Source organism: Vidua macroura, chromosome 8 (assembly GCF_024509145.1).
Source record: "Vidua macroura isolate BioBank_ID:100142 chromosome 8, ASM2450914v1, whole genome shotgun sequence".
Taxonomy (NCBI): domain Eukaryota; kingdom Metazoa; phylum Chordata; class Aves; order Passeriformes; family Viduidae; genus Vidua; species Vidua macroura.
In genome coordinates this window covers 21,406,408-21,422,431 of record NC_071578.1, presented here as the reverse complement: position 1 = coordinate 21,422,431, position 16,024 = coordinate 21,406,408, and the positions used below count along the sequence as shown (strand labels likewise).

The following is a 16,024-nucleotide window of genomic DNA, read 5'->3' as shown; positions in this document are numbered from 1 at the left end:
GCGGGTTTGCTTATTCCACCTTTTTGCTCTCAAGCCATAGCTTTCAGCTGGCAATTTCCACTGCTATAATCTGATGGAAAGTGATAAAATGCATCAGACTGCAGTACTCAAATGAGAAAACACTCCAGATTAGTAGGAATATAATTATGTTTTTCATGACATTGATTTTTTATTTTCTAACTGATAAAAGTAAACAACTGAGGGGAGGGGGGGGAGTGCCAAAAACCAACATTTAGACTTTAGTGGGATAATTAACTCAGCAATTAAACATATTTTGTATGCAGCATTTGTCCTCTGGAGCACACAGCATATGTGACGTTTGTCCTTCATTCAAATTCTTGCTTCTTGCAATCTTTTTATTTCAGCAGGAGTGGCAGCCGGTGGGAGTCCTGCACGAAGGCCCTTTCCACAGCACTTTCCTTTTAAAGTTGGGTATTCACAGCTAGGATTTGGAAGGAAAGGGGCAGCCAAACAGAATTGTGAAATGAGCAGAATTGAGAGGCAAGAGGTCCATGCAACAGGCATTTGTGTCTGTTTTCTTTTTGCCAGTGATGTTTGGAGGGGAAGTAACCCAAATCCCTTGTGATCCTTTCTGCCCTGTGTGCTACCCAACAGCTGCACAACTCTGCTGTGACTGGGGCTGCAAGGGCAAATGCCCTGTGCTCTGCTCCCACTCGATACCACAGCATTGACATGGGCAGGTTATATCCATGGAAAATTAAAGAACAAGAATTAAAGCAAATTAAATCAAAGAGGCCAGTCCCAGGGCTCCCTGCTGATGTAACAGAGTTGATTTCTCACTGCTGTGTGAAATATAGGAAGAGACATAAGAAACAATGGGTTGTTAGAAATCTCACTGGCCTTTTTAGCACAGGCTAGTTCTTCTGTCCTCAGTTCATCAAAGAGTGAGTGAGTCTTCAGATTTTCTCTCCTGTGATACAGAAGAGATGTCTTCCCCACTGCCCCATCTTTATCTCCTTTAGAAAAAGGAGGTCATTAGGAAAACTTTCCTCATCTAGAATAAATAAAACATACTCCTTATGACTTTGTAGGTAGGATGAAGAGGGACAAGCAAACACTGTGTCAGGAAGAGGTGAACAGATCTGTCATGCTCAGGATGACACAGTACTTCTGTATGTCAACACAAACTGCAAAGCTGTCGCTGATAGTGTGCAAGTTAATACCCAAGCACACCACAATTATCTTTTTTCTTTGAAACAACAATATGCAAAGCTTTCTTCAGGGCAGAACTCTAAGCCTCAGGGAAACCCAAATAACTCTCTATTCCATGAAACTCCCATGGCCCAATTTAAGCTGCTGCTGCTGCTGCAGGGTAGAAGGGCTAACTTCTGAGCTCGCATAAATTTCTATAGTAAACACACTATGACAAGTCATTCTAAATTAATTTCTTCCTTTCCCAAGCTGAATTTGCTGGGTTATGTGCTAAAATCTTGTTTCTTGCTTTGTCCTGAAAGATTGTGGTGCATAATAAACATGAAGTCTTAAAAGGCTGTTTTACTGCTAATTCCAGGCAATGGAATATATTACATACATACATGTTACATGCAAAACACTCGGTATCTGAAGCACAGCCTTCCCCAAATCCAGAGTGTTCATCTTGTGAAATCTGTCACCATTTAGGGAATGCAAAAGTTGCACTGACAAATGCTTTTTACTATCAGACATAAAATGTGCTTGTTATTGTACTGACCTTGGGAGACAAATAGGGAAGCTTTGTCCTTACCCTGCAAGACAGCCACAGCAGCTGGCTATGCTTTAGGACAGGCCAGACTAAAATAGGTCTGTCCATGTGAGAGGCTGATAGAAGAAGCCTGGAATTTCTGCAAGTTATTTGAGTGCCATTAATGGACCCCAAAATAAGTAATATCTCTGAAAATGAATCCCAAAGTTAGATCAATGATTTAATTTATAATTTACTGATCCACAGATTGACAACAATCTAATTTTTTGAAAACAGCTATTGTGATTGGTAACTGCCTCACCTCTTAAAAAACCCCAAACCTACTCTTTTTATAAAGCTAACTGAGGCAGGAGGTGTGTTTGAACTCTGCCTTGTCCTCTGGAGGGACACCATGTAGCCAGAGCAGCATAGCCTTCTAATCACAGACATTTGGTAATTATCACCACAGAGGAACAGCCAGCAAATATAGAGGTGATGAGGGAATGTAACTATTCCCAGGGACCCAAAAACTAGGTATGTTCCAAGTAGAGCAATTTTAAAGTACAGTGAAGTCTTACTTGTAGCACGGATAAGAAAAATAATAGGTAGAATGAGAGATGATTTTCAAGCTGAACTTTTCTTGAAATATTCTCTCATATGCTGTTATTATTCCACAGTAATGCTTCTTTTAGGGCAATATTTTACACCAGTGTTACCATCTCCATGGCACCACAGACAGGGAGGCTTTCTAAGCACACAATTTCTCTCACACTCAGTTTAGGAGCTCTTCCATTTTTTACACATTTACACTGCACCACTGACTTGAGATATTTGATCCAGAATAATGATAATGTTTGCTTTTCTTCATTACAGCCCTTACTCATCCTCCTTTACAAATGTCACTTGGGAGTGCCAGGGCCTTGGGAGGCAGAAAGCCCAGCCAAAACTTGCCTGTGAGTACCTGGCAAAGTGAGGACCTGAAGACAGATGCACTCAATCCTTCTCTCACTTGAGAGGCAGCTCAGGTCCACATGACTCTAAACTTTGGAGATGATCTGCCTGCTAAGCTACAGCACGTTTATGATTTGTGGGTTTTGAGTTTGACTTGGCTTCATTTTTTAACTTTTGCATTTGGCAGCTGACAGCTATTAACTGTCACACTCCAATAACCAGGGGGTAGTTAGAACAGCATTAAATATTTGCACTGTGCAGCAAGGCTATACTTCATCTCAGCACACATGAATCCTGTGCTCTTTTCACACTGGAAGAAAACCCACCTTATTGCTATTCAAATCTATCTGTCTCTCTTCCCATACTGCCATTACACATGCAAGGCTCGTCAGTGTCACTGACACAAAAAACCCCTCATGCTTTATGCCAACACAGTGACACCTGAAAAAAACCCCAGACACAAAAGAATTACTGTTTTTTAAGAATTTTACTTATTTGGTCTTAATTTTCTAATAAGGTCACTAATTCCATGTCTTCATAAAAGTATTTCTCCTGCCCTGCAAGGCTGCATGTTTTCTTTTACAGGAGCAACTTATAGATAATTCTGTATAAAAAGTGGGTTTTGGTAACGGAGGTTTGTCCATTTTGTATGTCCCTGGTAAATTATAAAGCTTTGTTTTGAAGACAATTTTTCCCCTCCTCATCTAAACTGCCATTTTCAGTCTAATCTTTTAGAAAATATCCTACATGGGCACTCCTTATGGTCTGCTTTTAAAAAAGCAAAATTTATTTTGGCCTCTGCAGGAAGCATTTAAAGCACATAATGAATAATGTTTGACACAGGAGTCAGTTAGCAGTCATTTTAGATTAATAACACTGCCCAGAAAAAACCTTGCAGGGGATTAGACCAAGGGAAAGATGCTTAGGCAATAACCTCTGAGCCAGCTGGTTGCTGAACTATTCACAATAGACATAACTATCTCTGAAGGTCTTAAGTGTGAGAATTATCTCTGGGAAGAGAACAATGAGTTAGTGAGATATAAAACAATAGTCTCATGCTCTAACACAAGCAGTTAGCACTGCACATGTTCTCTTCTCAGTTAATCTGCAAGACTTTCAGACAGTAGCAGTTGGTGCCCAAATTAAGACTTCCTCTTTCCCTTTGATCTTATGTAAAAACTAATGAATTGTATAATCTCCAACACCTCTGAAATCCTGCTGGTTACAGGGAAACTCTCCCTACCTTTCCCATGCCTGTCTCAATTCGCTAAATGGGAGCTATATTTAACAGCAGGCCAATCACATGATCACTGAAAAGGAACAGCACAAGGATCTGTAATCCTAATGCTCTGGAGCTGTGATTGCTATAAATCCTTTGCAGAATGATTTCCTTTAAATCCCAAACATGTCATCACACTTTTAATTAACATTTCTTTATGAAAACTGTGGATAAGACCCTTTAAATTAAAGATTGTTCCCAGACTTGTCATCTTAAAATGGTGTGCATTCCTATTGTCATTTTCATGTAGCATATTTTATTTCACTTTCATATAAGTAAAGCTTTTTACTTGCCCTTTCCCTTCCTTTGCCTCTCCTATTTTAACCCTCACACAAGCAGTAAACAGCTAGCACTATTTTTCAAGGGTAAACAAATAGCCCTACGTTAGTTCACACACAAAACAGAGCATTCAAATATTCAAAAAACCAGCAATGAGCACAGGCAGAGATGTGGCTGATACTGCTCTACTTGAATTATTCTCACCACTTTCACTTCTCAAGTTTACCATCTATTTAAGCTTATCATCTTTAGATATAGAGATTGAGAGAGGAAAGTGATTTGTCCAAAGTTACACAGGGGTTCACCTGCAGAAACAGAAGCACAGCCTTTATTTCCTCATTCCCAGCCCATCATTCTGTTCAGATATTTAGCACGTGGCTTTTGGAATACTGGGCCTCTTTCCTTGCCTGTTAATCTGAGCAGCATTGCTCATTAATACCCACTTGGTATTAAAACAAGGCTAAAATGCTCAATGCTGGGCTCAGGAAATGCAGTTCTATTTCCAGCAAAAGGGAAGTTTTATACAAGTGAGGAGTGCTTCGGCTGTTGGCTAGTGGGAAGTGGATTTCCAATATTTGTTTTCCTGACAGCAACCCAGGTAAAATGCTGTCTTTCAATAATGGCTCAAGTTCAGTGACAGAGTCACTTCTGTTATCCCATCTGGGATTTAAGAAGTGGCACACATCAATGGCAGACAACTCTTTCAATGATGTTTTTCAGAAAGCCCAGTATTCTAACACACCTCTTTGTGGAATAAGCTGGAAGACAGAGGGAGACTATTTGTGAGAGAGAATATCAAGGGTGACAACATTATCCATTATATAGATAACCCCCCCCTTCAGCAGTAAGAAGCAGGAAAGGAATACAGATCCTGCAAAAATTCCAGAATGAAATCATCAGGCAATCTGACAGCACAACCTGAAATTATTTAGCATGATTTAGGAATATGTTTCTAAGTACCTATATAGCATCCAAAAATATCCATTGACAGATATTAGAGAAATAATGAATGGCTAAATAGAGCAGGTCAGACTCTGATGCCCTTCTATGAATTGGGTAGTAGTTTATTCCTCAGCTGCTCCCACTGGCTTCAAATTATGCTTTGTAGCTGACACTCAAAGCCAAATGTCAGGAGCCCAAGCTCATTGAACAGATCAGTGGAAAAGCTCAGAACAGAACCTCTGACTTGATTCTCTTACATCCTGAACTGAAAACAAGGAATAGAGGAAGGTGGGAGGGAAGGCATGCAGGCAGGAAGGCAGGCAGGCAGGCAGGCAGGAAGGCAGGAAAGAAGGAAGGAGAAAGTCTCCACAATGTTATGTCGACTTGCCTTTACATATCCTCCTTTCCTTCTCAGTATACAAGTGTCTTGTCGTTCAATTGGTAAGATAAACAATGTTTACATATTTATATTCATTTTAAATCAGCCATAATTATTAGGCCAGGACATTGGTAAAGTTGTTTCAAAAGGAATGGAGAGTGTCATGGGTGTAGAGCAAGAAGAACAGCAAATTTAACCACCAAACCATTGGGGTTTTCCTTACTGACAGGCAAATTCATGCAGTAAGAGTGGTGTGGCATATGTAACCATATATTAAAAGCAGGGACTGCAACAGATCCATCTTCATCCTGTCAGTTTTTCTTGATTAAAACATATCACATGGATATATCAAGTTAAGAAATTAGAAATTAACTTTGAGATGTAAAAAAAAATCACATTCTTCTGATTAGCCCATAAAGCCTGAAGACCATGCACATTGCAGACTCTTAGTTTTGTTTGCCATTCTATTTTCACTCCAACCTATTAATTTCTCTTCCTCTCACCTATGCTAGAACATGAGCAATGTACAGCCTAAAGCTCTTTTGAGAGCAGCCCTATGATGAAACCAGAGCAGTCTTACTTGCACAGAGCTGTACCCATTGCAGAGAGACAAGGCCTGTACATGGAGCCTTTTTCAGGCAGCCAGTGGGAGCCAGAGGCCCTGCAGAAGGGAGGGACTCACCAAGCTGTGCCCGTGCTTGCGGCGCTGCAGTTCCACGCAGCCGGGAGCATTTGCAGAGTCGCTGGCTGATGCACTTGCAGGAATGCCACGCCAGGTGATCTCCAAGATGACAGAGCCTGTTGTCCAATGTGTCAGACTGGACAGTGACCAACAAGGGAATTGGGATCTCAGCCTTGATTCCTCCCCTTGCTCTTTGCAATAGATAAACTGCAATAACAGCATTCAATCTCTGTGTGTCCTTTGTTCCACCCTGGGCAGTAAAGTGTGAACCCTGCACTGACTTACCATTCTTTGGTGAACCCTAGCCTTTAATTTTTCATCTCTTCTGTGGTACAAACACCAATTTGATGTTCCTTCTCTTCCTTACTGCTGAGATCACCCGTCAACACCCACCTGGACACTGAAAGTCATGTATAAAACATTCAGATTTAGCATGCACTGTAGGTTAAGCACCCCTGTCTTGCTCCCATTTCAGCAGGATACACAGAAAAACGACAGACACATACCAAAACAAAACCAGGAGTTACTGTATGACAATTTTTTATTTATCAGTATCAAATTACATAGCAAAGTAATGAATGCAGTGTCAGATCACCTTTTTGAATACTGTAAATACAAACAAAATCCACCATATTGCTTAATTACCCAAAGTAAATTAAAAGTTTAAAAATGTGCGTTTCAGAGATTCCATTTGGCATATCCTGTCAATATATCCTGCATAAATATTTCTGTACCTCATTTTCACTATGTGTACCTTAATGCAGCCTCTAGAAAACACACATGGAGGAGATAGGACCTATCTGTATGTTTATTTTCATCACCAGCTCATGCATCTGCCCTGAAATCACTGAAAGTACCTATCTGCTAGCTCACCTGACAGATAAAAGTGACTGTACCTACAGACCTAGAGATGTACTGAGAGATAAAAGTGGCCAGACTCAAAGTTACTGCCATCAGTGCAAGATGGCTGAATGTAAGGTATCACAACTGTGGATCAGGTCTTTAAATTACTGACAAAACAGTGATGTACTTTCATGGAAGCGGGACTATCTGATGGCCAGATCTTGTACTCTCCAATAGGTATGGAAATTCTTGGGACATTTACACCACTCTTTACACAGGCCTGACTCTACTAGATAGATAGAATAACTCGCTGTTCATAAGGGTAAGTTATGAATAAAGTCAGGTCTGTTGATTTCATGTAAGTTGAATAGGATTTGGCCACAGCTGGATACAAACTAGACAATTCAACAGAAGTATTTTAATGGTGTTAATCAGCAGTGTCATTTAAATGGGATTTCCTTGGAAACTGTGTAAATAGAACACTTCTTCCTGATGGATGAGATAATAAGCTTCACTTAGCACTGTTCCCAAAAGTTAAGACTACTGAGATGTGGTAGATGTATGAAATGGAAAACACCATAGAAATATATCTTTTGTTTAGAATACAATGAACAGAAGTACAGAAGCGTTGATGCAGGTACTGGAAAGGTAAGGAAGGGGAAGGAGGAAAAATTTAGGCAGCAATCCCATGGCAACACAGAAGTTACTCTTGATCCCTCCAATTCACCACTATCAGTGGAAGTCAGGCTTCTCTGGGAAGGTGCAACCTGAACGCTTGATAATTACGCTGGCTGCGTAATGTCCAGCCCGGATGCACTCAGTCACCGGCCGGTCATAGACGAGCTGGGACAGAAAGCCTATGGGACATAGTGGGAGAGAAAGAGAAGAAAACGGTCAGATTAGTTTTTTTGAATGTATCAGTTTGTTACAGTGCAAAACACTGAACTACTGGGCTGCCTGTATGCACCCCTGCAGCCTGGCCAGTTTAAATTGAGAATCGCTCTTGAGTGAACTGCAGGACTGGAGTGGTGCTGCTGCTATTTCTTTGTAAAGTCTCCATTTGGTAGCTTCCAGTAAATTAAAGATTATCAAGACTGATCATTATTTGTGTTCTCAAAATGATTTTAACTGAATTCCTGTTCTCTTCTTTATAGAGATAACCCCTGATTCCTCAAAGAACGTTTTAAAAACAAAGAAGTTTTCCCTGCTGAATAGAGTTCCTTCTGCTCTTACTGGCTACAGCTACTGGCTAGAGCTACAGCCTCAACACAACTGTGTGCAAGCTTTTCTCCAAAAAAGAGGAAGACACGTAATAGAGAAATATTATATTCAGAGTTACAGGTGCTCACAGTGCAAAGAAGGTGAAAAATTTTTACCTGATGAGGCAAGTTAGATGACATCTCTTGCCTTTGATAATGGGACATTTAATCTAAAACTTCAGCAACAGTAGGTACCCCTGAGCATGTTCAGATACCTCCCTGAACAGCAAACTGTGCAGAGAACCAGGTGCCTCAGAATCGGGGCACGTGGTTCACAGCTTCAGCTGCCACAGCCTGGCATGCACAGCTTGGAAATTCAGGAATCACCAGGAGCTGAGTACTTTGAAAACCTGAGCACCTCCTGAATGAACAGAGGTAGGCAGTCATAAAAAGGTACTTGGAGAAGTTTAGTACAAGCAGCATCAAAAATTTTATGGATTGAGTCCCTCATTTCTGAAGCATTTTGTCTTGGCTGAAGCTATTGTGATCAAAAGCATGACAGAACTTATGGCAGAGGTGAAATATGTATTTTAAATTTGGAAGAGGTTTTCAAGATGTGAGAAGTAAACTTAGTATCTTATAATTTAAAACTTCACTCTGTCATTCTAGAGGTAATATTTTATTCACTTTTATCTTGTTTTTAATATGTTTCAGATGTATCTCTCTCTTCCTCGTCCAATCACAGAAGGAAAGTGAGACTTACCCAAGAAAATCAGAATTCTAGCAAGCTGAAAGATGTTCTTTTTAAAGATTTCATCCACCATTTCAAGTTTCTGTCATGCTCAGGCTTTGTGCCTTGACAGTACAAATGTAGTCTTGAAACCATGTCTCTGCTAAGTACTGTGTAAAACTCCTAAGTACCAACTTCTGACATATTACAAATTTTGATTCTAAGCTGATATGTTTTGCTGGCTTGCTTTCATATTCACTTTCTCTGTTCATCTGGGTTTCTATTGGGAAAAAGTTGCACATTGTATTGTGATGCTGTCATTTAACCTGTGCTCGGTTTCTAAATATTTCCTTTTGTGATACACTACAGCATAATTTTAGAAGATAATAAAAATATTTCATCCTATGCAATGATGTCTGCTCTTTGGGGATTAAATATCATGTAAAACAAGAAAAATAAGGTTACATTAATGAAGGATAATACTGGTGAGCAAAAGACCAGTTTTCATCAATTACCAATATCTATCTTGGCTTCTTGGTCATGACTGATAGTGAAAAGAAGCCTAATTGAAATACAATTTTCTCTAAACTGCACCAAATTGGAGAAGAGTTTGAAACCACAAAATCTATAAATCAAACACTTTTCACTGCAATAGGGAGGCCATAGAGAGTAAGCAGATTAGTTAAAAAATGAGAAAACTCATATGTTTCTGACATCAATACTTTTCTAGAGAAGTACATATTGGCTGGAATTTCACAGATATTGACTGACACTAGCTGGGAAAAAATGACTCCTTCACCAACAAAAGGTAAGTCCATAAGCACAAGCGAAGAAGACAGGAGTTATCAGTATACAAAGATAAGAATCTGAAACAGGAAGAAATTGTGCTGTGAGTGCTATCACTGATGGCAGTCAGGGATGACAGACAACACAACTGTGGCAGGATGGTCCAGCTGCAATAGTTGGGTAACAGTTGAGAAATTCAAACAGCATGCCTGGCAGAAATCAGATCGTTTCTGAATAACAAGATGAAAATGGTCTGCTCTCCATTAAATTAACATGCATTCTTAGGAGAAACTTTCTTGGATATGTGGAGGGTGTCAATCATTAAATTTAAACTGCCTGGGAGGCAGGAGCTTGCCAGTGTGCTTCTGGGTGGTTAAAACTTGAGAGCAAGTTGTAACCATATGTAAAATGAGGCTGTTAAGACAGTCCATTTCTGACTCAGTAAGTATGAAGATGCACTGGGCAGGTCTCCAAAGGCAAACATGGGGCTAGGTTTTGTGCAGAGCATGAATTGAGAGAGAGGTTTATACAAGAAAGAACAACTATCTTTTACATTTATGATCAAGGCATCAAACATACATGGAGATGAGAAAATCCACAGAGCAAAGGACCATAAAACATGAATTACTTTTCAATACCAACTAGACTGACACTGTCATCACCTCCCAGGCTCATTGTAGTTCCAAGTTAGTATGAGTCTTTTGTCTTCAGGGAAGCTACTTCTTATTTATTCTGATCTAAGTGAAAGCAGAGTCAGGTGAAAAAACATCTTGTTCTAATTGGGGATAGAAATGAGAAATCTCTGTGATTTAAGAGTGTTGCAGAAATGACATTAAGTACAGCTGTCATATATGACATATGTAGAAACTGCAGTGGGGAGTTTGCCCTCAAACCATTCTCTTGTCTGCTGAATTTCTCTTAAAAGGTATGTGTTTCATAGATGAAATGGAAATAGCAGTATCTGACACAATATCGCATCGAATGACAATACAAACACACATATCACAAACAGAACTACATCACATAGTAAGACTAGGCAGTTGGCAAAGCAGACCCCGAGGGAACACCAGAAAGCAGGGTTGTTTGAGCAGAGAAGCAAAGAGCTCTATCAGGTTGGCTGCCTTAGCTGCAGAATGTTCTTTTTAGTTAATGCAGTAAAAAGCAACATGGTCAGAATATAATTCAGAGTTTGCCTCCCCCAGTGTATAAGGCACGATGATGCAAACCCCATGAGTCATACTCTCAAGGCATCGATTCAGATCTGAGTTCCAGCTGAAGAAGTTACTCCCCCATCTGTTTTTCACCATGCTGCTTTGCTGCTGGTATAACCTGATACCCTGTCAAAATGAGCCAGATCAGTTTAAACAGTAGCTGTTGAGCAGGGGATCTTTGCTAACGCAGCTGATTGAAACTCAAGTGGGTTAGTGAGCACTCAAACAGCCCGACCAGCGAGCAGGGCGGTGGAGGGAAGATGAGAAGCAGTTGAAGGCTGTAATCTCTTAAGGTACCATGATTGGAAATGCAAGAAGATAAGTGAACATGGCTTCACACTCTTACTTCACACTCCTCCTACAACTTCAGAGACCAAAAGGGCAGGATTGAACTCTGATCCTGTATCACAGGCCTGGGATCACAGACCTAGATCATCCCAGCACACAGTAAACTAGCTCAGCATCTACTTCATTTCTTTATGGTCTGAACTGGTCTCTGGCTATCACTGGAATGGGGTGCAGAAAGCAGCAGTAAACTGGCTACACCAGAGCGCCTCACTTCAAGTATTTTACCAAAACAACTTCAGGCAATTCTGTTTACCATGTTCTAACTGCAGCTGTTGTGCAGTAGCATTTCTGCACTACTGGAGCTGTGGATGGTGCTGCAAGCATTGTGCACCACTCTCATCACACTAGCTCGAGGCTTTCCCATCTGCCTCCTGCCCCATTATCCAACATGCCAACCTTTTGTGGAGGAAGGGAAAATGCAGTTGCAGGATGTCTAGCAAGCCACCTTGATGTAATGAGCCATCTTGGTAAGCTTTCAGAGTAGACTGGGATGCCTTTTGCCCTTCGCAGGCATGGATAGCCAAGGAACCACCTTGAACCCACTAATGGTGAGAACTTCTTTGGAACTGGGTCCAAGTCATCCCAGTTATCTTCCTAGGAAAAAGACAACTTTGCTTCAAAGGTTGCTTTAAACCTTGGATTGGTACAAAATGTATTTACAATCTCTGATGATAGAAGTGATTATAACACACCAATAGCTATTTTTGGGCCTTTATTATTTCTTTTCTGCTCAGGAGAAAAAAAGCAACTCTGGAATCACTTTGCTCTGAAAAGTGTGCCTGAAATAATTGAGAGTTAATCTTTATTACCTCCAGCTTCCTTACTACATATTCTCAAAGACAACATTTGTAATTGTTAGGTCTGCAAACAGAATGAGGGATGGAAAAGTGAAGTTGCTTTGTTCCTTTTTGTGCTGTCCACCAAATGGAAAGTCCTGTAAGCCAAGTGCCAGAAGTGGTGCCAGACCCAAACCGAGGCTCTCACTGAGACCAGCTCAAATCTCTTTGGGGATCTCAGTGTAAGTTTGAACAGGCACATCAAGACAGTCCACTGACTGACACAAAAAGTGTTGTATTCACTTTGTTACTCCTTAGAGTTGAGTAGAACTTAAACATCATTAAAGGAGAGCCAAGTTGATTTTCTAGCAAAACATATTTCAGAGGCAATTTCACTGAAATCAGTGATTTCTTTGGAAGTTTTCTTTCCAGATTATTTGTGGAAATTCTGAATGAACACTTAGAACTAGTGCAGTTGGGCAGGAATGTGGGAGTTCAATAGTGGAGATTTAAAACAATTCTGGCCTGCTCCAGTAATGGTTTAACAACACTTAAAAACAGCTCATATTGAAGCCAAATGTTTCATTTCAAATTGTACACTTGACAATTAATTTTAATGACTGTTAATTACTAATGCTGGCTGAAAATCCATTTATAGCCTCCGACACCCAGCTCCCCCACTACTTGTCTTTCTGCAGTTTCTCTCACACTTCCAACCTTTATAAAATGCCCACGGCAAAATTAATTTTTTTTTTAATGCAAGAGAAAAAAGCTGAAAAAATCCAATTATCAAATGCATCAATTATAAACAACTACAGGCTGACCCAGAGTCAGAGCCCCTCAAAACATTTTTGCTATGTGATGTTCCCAGACAATTCTGCTTCCAGATGAACACTGAAGTATACAACCTATGCTAGCCAGGCCATTCCCCATCAAAATTGTCCCAGGCACAAAAAGGATCCTGACCAGCTTAGCTGACTCCTCTTCTTTGTATTTAAAATTTCTACAGCCTAATTTGTGAAGTGCACTTTTAAAAATGGCGTTATTCCACCATGGGGACAGTTGCAAGCACCTTTTCACACTCTTGTTCATATACAGAATTTATCACAGTTGCTGGGACACTCATCTATTTTTATGTGATCCCACTAGATTTCCAGGCCAGGAGTGTGGGAAGATGCAGTTTTCAAGAAACATTACCCAGTCAATGCCTTGTAGCTGATAAGACTGGGCCTTTTTTTGAGGTCTTTTAGCACTGTTGGAGTGGGGTAATGCTGTAGCATGAGCCTGGTCAGTAGTAATCAGGTGGTTGGCAATGCTGCTGCCAAGAGCCAACCAGCCACCCTAGATTTTGTAAAAGATGTTGGCATCAGTCGATTCTACAATACAGTCACTGAATGACCGTACGTCAACATGCTGAGGTTTCTCCTTTTTTAATTTAGTGGCAGATGGTGGATATTACAGCCAAGAACTGTGGTAAGCCAGAGGCCCTGCCCATTGCTATCAAACCAAATGTTGGCTATTCTAAATGGAAACGTTTTTGATTAAGGGTGGGATTTGGCTTCTGTTTTCATGTCTTTTGGCACTGTGGTCTGACACATCAGACTTACAGTATATAAGACAAATTAAATGTAAGCATCTTCAAACACTCTGTATTTCTTTCAACCTTTAAGCACTTTAGCACTTTCTCTCTCAAAATTTTCTGTAAAAATGATGCCATACATGCTTATATATGTTATTAACTACAAATGTATAGAAGCACACGTCTTTTTCTCTCCTTTAAAACGAAATGTCTCTGTGCTTATACAGAACTGTAGTGCCAGGCTAATTACAATTGAGAGAAAAAAGGTTACCAACCCTTCCGTAAAAATGGTCATTGAAGATGTATATCTAACAAGTGGCAACCTTGAAATCTCTCACTGGAAAGAACATTAGAAAATCCTTCCTGACTATACCACTGGAGGAAAGTTTTAATAAAAACTAATTAAACTACAAAAATCTCAAGTGGCTAACTGATTTTAGGGGCTAAATTTCTGGCAATTCTAATTATCCTCTTGTGGCTTCACTTAGTGTTTCACAACCATGACAGATGACAATGAAAAACTGCAGTTAAATTCATCCTCCCTGACACCATGCTAAGCACTAGCTTCTCCCTCTCCAAGTAAAATCAATACCATGTTTGAGTAAACACGTTTACAGCTTTATTAGGATGTCTTGCTTGTTCTGTAACAGCGACTTGAAGCTGTGGTAGCAAATCGACTCAACTCAGTTAAACCTAGAGAGCTGAGTAAGAGGCTCATCGATAAGGTTGTTATATAAATAAACTGCAGGAGACCAGAAAGCTGGAACAAACAGCTTGGTAAATGTCAATATTTTTTACTTCCAGAGAATGACAAAACCATGAGATCACGATGTTTCAGAAGTCTATATTTACTTTATTTATAAAATGGTCACGTGCTAAAAGCATTTCACTGCCTTTGCACAAGAAACTTCTTATTTTATAATCAGCAGCATGAATACTAAACCAAACACGTTTTAAGAAATGCAGTGATATTGGTATCGTTATGCCTATCCCTCTTGTTTTCTTCTTATTTATGGATACATTTTCAATGCATTGAATTTCTGTAAGGATCACTCAGATGGGTGTACATATTTCTCAGTCTGAGGTTAGACTGTCATTTATGGACACATGCAAATAATACAACTTTGCATTTACTAGACAACTATGAATAAGTGAAAGGAGCGTTTTCAGTTTAGCAGCCTTTTCCTGGAATGGAGAGGAGGTGTTGAATACACAAAACAAAAAAAGAACACAGTCTCTAAAGCTTTAAAGCATTACATGTGGAAAATGTTAATGAAAGATTTCTGTAGAAATGTGACAGTAAAAAAAAAGAAATAAAACTTCATTACATCCCTATTATTCCATTAGGAATCAGTTACTCAAAGCTGAATAATTTCATTGCATTGCACATGATTGCCACTGTTTGGCTCTACTGGGCCAGCTCACTGCAGCTCAGAGAACAAGGTGTCATCATAGTTCCCAGGCCTGTATGTGCTCAGGCCCACCAGAGACCCCCGCTAAGGAAAATCAGTCTCGTTTCTCTGATGCTTTCATTCAAGTAGGAATGGTGTATGCAGCTCTGTGGTGGTTTGTTCCTGAAGCCTGTGCCATGGATTAAGAACAGACCCTGAGGTGAAGCCTACTTAGATTGATGTGAGATTTTCTATCACTGCCCTGTGACTGCACACTGTCCACCTTGCGAGAGGGAATAGCTCAAAGCTGGAGTTTTGCTATATTGTGTTATAAATATAAGAAGTATTTTATACTCTGACATCCTTCCACATTAATCAACCTCAGTGGACTCTATTTACAACCTGTCGCCTATCACTTGTATTAAATTCCCCAGTGCATCTTACTGTCCAAGTAAAGAACCATTTTGGTCTATAATATGCTCCAAGAATAATGTGATAGAGGAAAATGTTAACAAAGTTATAACTTCTCATGGTTTGGTCCTATTTTTCATTTTTAAGTTCTCATGATCAGCTTTGGGAAATTCCCTTTAGGATCAGAATCAGGTTGCCTTAGGCTTGTCTCCGGCAGCCTCCAGGGAAAACATTTGATTAAAAAAAACTCTCCAAGCTTACAAGGAGTATCCAAGGCACTGCATGTGCCAAACCAGAAACAGGTATTTTCATTGCAAGTATCTTCTCTATTTGAAAAAAAATACTTTCCAGGCTGATATTTATCTTTGTTTTTCCTAAAATCATTTCCTAGAAGTGTTCTTCAAAATCTAAAATTCTTAGTAATTCTTGAGACAGAAGAATGAAATAAGCTTTCTTTTATTAGTACCTGTTTGGAAAGTTTTCTGAGTCTCAAACCAGATCTGTTGTATTGACACTAAATGGTGCTGATTATTACATCTACTGCTCGGAATAAAAGG

General features: G+C 39.8%; 1 protein-coding gene across 2 annotated transcripts in view; it reads right to left on the bottom strand.

Moving 5' to 3' along the window:
• Positions 1 to 6,716: 6,716 nt before the first annotated feature.
• The window catches only part of ADK (adenosine kinase), a 271,769-nt gene continuing 262,461 nt past the window's right edge, over positions 6,717 to 16,024 (bottom strand). For both annotated transcript variants that reach the window (XM_053984208.1, XM_053984209.1), the window contains exon 11: positions 6,717 to 7,893. In XM_053984208.1, the coding sequence (XP_053840183.1) occupies positions 7,769 to 7,893 (125 nt within the window). In that variant the 3' untranslated portion in view covers positions 6,717 to 7,768. The remainder of the gene's footprint in view (positions 7,894 to 16,024) is intronic.